Source organism: Triticum dicoccoides, chromosome 2B, assembly GCF_002162155.2.
Source record: "Triticum dicoccoides isolate Atlit2015 ecotype Zavitan chromosome 2B, WEW_v2.0, whole genome shotgun sequence".
In the NCBI taxonomy this organism is placed as follows: Eukaryota; Viridiplantae; Streptophyta; class Magnoliopsida; order Poales; family Poaceae; genus Triticum; species Triticum dicoccoides.
This window is the reverse complement of record NC_041383.1, coordinates 755,935,903-755,940,059: the sequence shown is the minus strand read 5'-3', so window position 1 is coordinate 755,940,059 and position 4,157 is coordinate 755,935,903. Positions and strand designations below refer to the sequence as shown.

At 42.7% G+C, this 4,157-nt stretch overlaps 1 protein-coding gene across 1 annotated transcript; it reads left to right on the top strand.

The window, feature by feature from the left end:
* The first annotated feature begins 2,282 nt into the window (after window positions 1-2,282).
* On the top strand, window positions 2,283-3,599 carry LOC119368604 (WUSCHEL-related homeobox 4-like). Its single transcript, XM_037633815.1, has 3 exons — window positions 2,283-2,621; window positions 2,722-3,000; window positions 3,272-3,599. Exons 1-3 carry the CDS (start codon window positions 2,367-2,369, stop codon window positions 3,449-3,451), a joined length of 714 nt encoding a protein of 237 aa, XP_037489712.1. The 5' UTR covers window positions 2,283-2,366; the 3' UTR covers window positions 3,452-3,599.
* Window positions 3,600-4,157: the final 558 nt, after the last annotated feature.

Below are 4,157 nucleotides of genomic sequence, written 5' to 3'. Positions count from 1 at the left end.
TGCTCTACTAGAGCATGCGTAGGTGCATCATGAAAACCAATAGAAGACCATCTCTGATTAAATTGATTTTAAGCTTGAACTATATAATTTGAAACTTTATGTTTGAATTGTGATATTAATCTTTGAGTTATTGTTGCACTGTAATAGATGTCGTTGAATTATTTCACGAAAAATCAATGTTTTTATTTGAGTGAAAAGTGGAATACTTCAGGTTGAAAAGTGGGACGGATACGTGGGGAAGAAGTATGGGACTCAAATGGGTACCACTATACATGACGGAAACAAATCCGAACGTGCCCGGGAAGAAATAGAGGGGTGTAATTTGACCAACTCACTTGAAGATGCCCAATGTTCGACCCTCTCCAACAAAAATGTGTTTTAGTGCTCGAGCTGACGAGCTCCATGGACCTTGTTTAAAAAAAATCAAACACTGTTCCAAATTCCAAAAAATCTGGAAAAACAAATTTTCATAGATGTATACTGCATGTGTGCAAATTTTTATGGTAAAATGCCATGACAGATGAGCTACAAAAACTGATAAATTGTTGATTTTCAAAACAGTATTGTGTGCACTCCACTGTTCACTTTATAAAGCCAACTGTTTCACTTTTTTCTGTAGCTCCCGAATCAATCTATTTTCTCCTAAAAGTTTACACACCTGTAGTATACATCCATAAGTCAAAGCGGAATTATTTCAGAATTTTTTGAAATTTCTTTCAAGAGACTGAAATTTCTACTCCCGGGTGCGGGTGCACATCGATTTTTTTAAACAAAATAAAAAAAACTGAAATTTTGGGACGTCAAACTAGATCAAAAGCTTTAGCTTCTTGCAAAAATTCGTGAGCAAATAACATTCGAGGAGCCTCGCCAGAAATAACAAAATCAGTGTTCAAAGTTTTGTGCACTTTTGAGTAGTGATTTTGTTTTCTTTGTCTGGGCTCCTCGAATGCTATTTGGTCAAGAAAGTTTGCAAGAAGCTAAAACTTTTGGTCTAGTTTGATGTCAAAAAAATTCAGATTTTTTTGATTTTGTTTTCAATCTTTTCCGCATGTACTGTTCATGCGGGTGCACCCGGGAGCAGCCACACCTTTCTGAATTTTGTGACCAAATAACATTCGAGGAGTCGTGACAAAAAAAAATCACTGCTCAAAAGTGCACAAACTTTGAACGCTGATTTTCTTATTTCTGGTGAGGCTCCTCGGATGTTATTTGGTCACAAATTTTTGCATGAAGCTAAAGATTTCGATCTAGTTTGATGTCCCAAAATTTCAGATTTTTTTGATTTTTTTTTAAATCGAACATACTGTTCATGCGGGTGCACCTGCACCCGTGGGTAGAAAATCCAGTCTCCAACTTTGAAATGCAAAATATGAATGTTCCAAATAAAGGTCTCCATGGAGTTGAGCTACGACCAATGCATATATATATATATATATATATATATATATATATATATATATATATATATATATATATATATATATATATATATAGGGAAAATCCATCCTACCACCCGGTGGTAGTTACCCCACATGTCTTATATATTAGGATGTGGTACTATATATACTATTTTATTATTTTAAATATGTTCGTATACTATATCTAACATATTTCAAAACAAGTTACATGAAAAAATTGCATATGAGCCCATAATTTTTGTTATATTTGTGAAATACGTACATATTTGTACGTAAAAAAGAGCATACTCAAAAAATGGTACATACTATCTAAAAATTTGTATATATACTACCTAATCATTTTTATATACTACATACTCTCGATTTCGACAGATACTACATACAACATACAAAACGCAAGTGGTGGTAACTACCACTGCTTGTAGCAAACATTGTGTGTGTGTGTGTGTGTGTGTGTGTCAGTGTGTGTGTGAAGATGTTGCCTCAGAGTTGCTTTAGAACCATGCAAACCTACACTTAAGAAAAAAAAAGAGAAAATTTCCAATATATATTTGCTTGTCAATCGATCGATCGTACGTCGTGAATTTGGACAGGAAAAGGTGAAAAGAGAGCTCCATGCGAGAATTTTCACCTTTACTACAGCGCCTGCATTCCTTGTCTCGCATGATTACCAGACGCTGACGCCTTTCATCACCAATCTCCACACCACATTCCCTGTCGCGCGCGCCCCCCATGAAAAGCTCCCGCTTTCCACTGTTACCTCGATCTCGCACAAGCCAGCACTCAAACCCTCGCCACCTTTACCGCCTGTCTCCCCATATATAACCACCCGCGCCAGGACGACGTTGCTCGATCCCGATCTCGACCTAGCCCCTCTAGCCCTGAGCCAAATCTTCGTCCCATTCCCCGTACAGACTTTGCACTAAACTATACACCTGCACCTGCAGCATGAGGGTTCACCATCTGCATGTGCCCTCCTACCTGGAGAAAGCGGCCTCGGCGTCTTCTCCGTCGCCGGCTACGGCACCGTCCACCTCTCCTCCCTCGGCCCTGTTCCCTTACGGGGCCTTCCAGTGCCTCCGCCCGCTCGCGCCCAAGATCTCGCTCCCGGACCAGCCGAGGAAGCTGGTCGCGCCGCCCGACGTCCTCGGCCGCGTCAGGAACGCCACCAAGCTGCTCAGTTGCACCGTCAGAAACCACACCGTACGCACTTAACTTCAGCTCTGTCTATTGAAGTGGTAGCTGGCTATGCATGTCCGTGTGAAAGGCCATGGGAAGTGACCATGTGAAAATATACTCGCAGGTGCAAGTGCCGGTGGGAGGGACGACGCGGTGGAACCCGTCGGCGGAGCAGATCAAGGTGCTGGAGGCGCTGTACCGCGGCGGGATGCGCACCCCGAACTCGGCCCAGATCGAGCGCATCACGGAGGAGCTCGGCAGGCACGGCCGGATCGAGGGCAAGAACGTCTTCTACTGGTTCCAGAACCACAAGGCCCGGGAGCGGCAGAAGCAGAAGCGCGCCGCCCTCCTCACCCTCAGCACCCTCGACTCTTCCTCCCCGCCTGCAACGGCGACGACCAAGGTACCTAATTAACAAGAACCACACGGTGCAGTTAGTATGGTTATTACTACGTAATGAAAAAAATAGCGCGCTACAGAAAATAGCGTGGCCCCCAAAAAAAATGTTATTAGCGTGCTATAGCGTACTATAGCGTGCTATTAGCGAGGCATTGTACATTGATTTATTTAGCGAGCCAAATCTCTATATGCTATAGCGTGCTATTAGCGGCCCTATAGCGCGCTATTTTTTCCCTACGATATTTACAGCTACGATGTATTTGGTCTCTGTGTAGGATGGAGCAGGTGATGATGAGAAGGAAGCTTGCGACGATGAGACGATGAGGTGCAAGCGGCGGTGCAGGACGTGGGGCGATGGGCATGGCGACGCGGTGGCGGAGGTGGCCGCCGACGGCTGCACGGATAACGTTACCCTGGAGCTCTTCCCGTTGCGTCCGCAGGGGAAAGCTGCGTAGTTGTTGACTTCGTCGTACCTGCTTGTGTAGACACTCCGTCTTGCATGCATCCATGCATGGAGCCGGTTTTCATTGGGAAAGCTTTTCTGATTTTTTTGCGTGCGTTTCTATGTTTGGGTTGCCTAATTAAAACATGCATAGTTGTGGTGTCAGCAGTTTCCTACTAGTGGAGTATGTAGTATTCAAGAGAGTAGTTCTTACTTCACTTGCGTTCATTTGAGTTAAGAGCTTGATCTACATCTAATAAAGCCATCTAATCAACATATAAGACCAAGGCAATATGTAAATTCAGTCAATTAGATTTTGATTATGGTTCACGAGCTTTACCAACACGTGGAAGCACGTGGAAACAAGTTTGCCAAATTTATGTAGTAGCTCTACACCCCACTCTACATATATAGGATAACTAACTTTTGTGAAGATTTGTCATACGTTCACATTAGGATATATGTCTGGTTAGGCCAGGTCACATGAGTCATCATCCATAGTACTTACACGTTAGTGGAGATAATAGTTCAAATAATTTTGCTAAGTCTCAGTCGACTAAGACTTCGTTATGTCTTAGTCAATGCTATATTCCTTTGATCTTGCATGAAGATTCATACAATTTTTTTTCAGTTTTTCTTTTCATTTTAGTCTCAGTCGACTGAGACCAAGTCACACCTTAGTTCAAATTTACACCAAGCAGACCATGAATGGTGAGCTA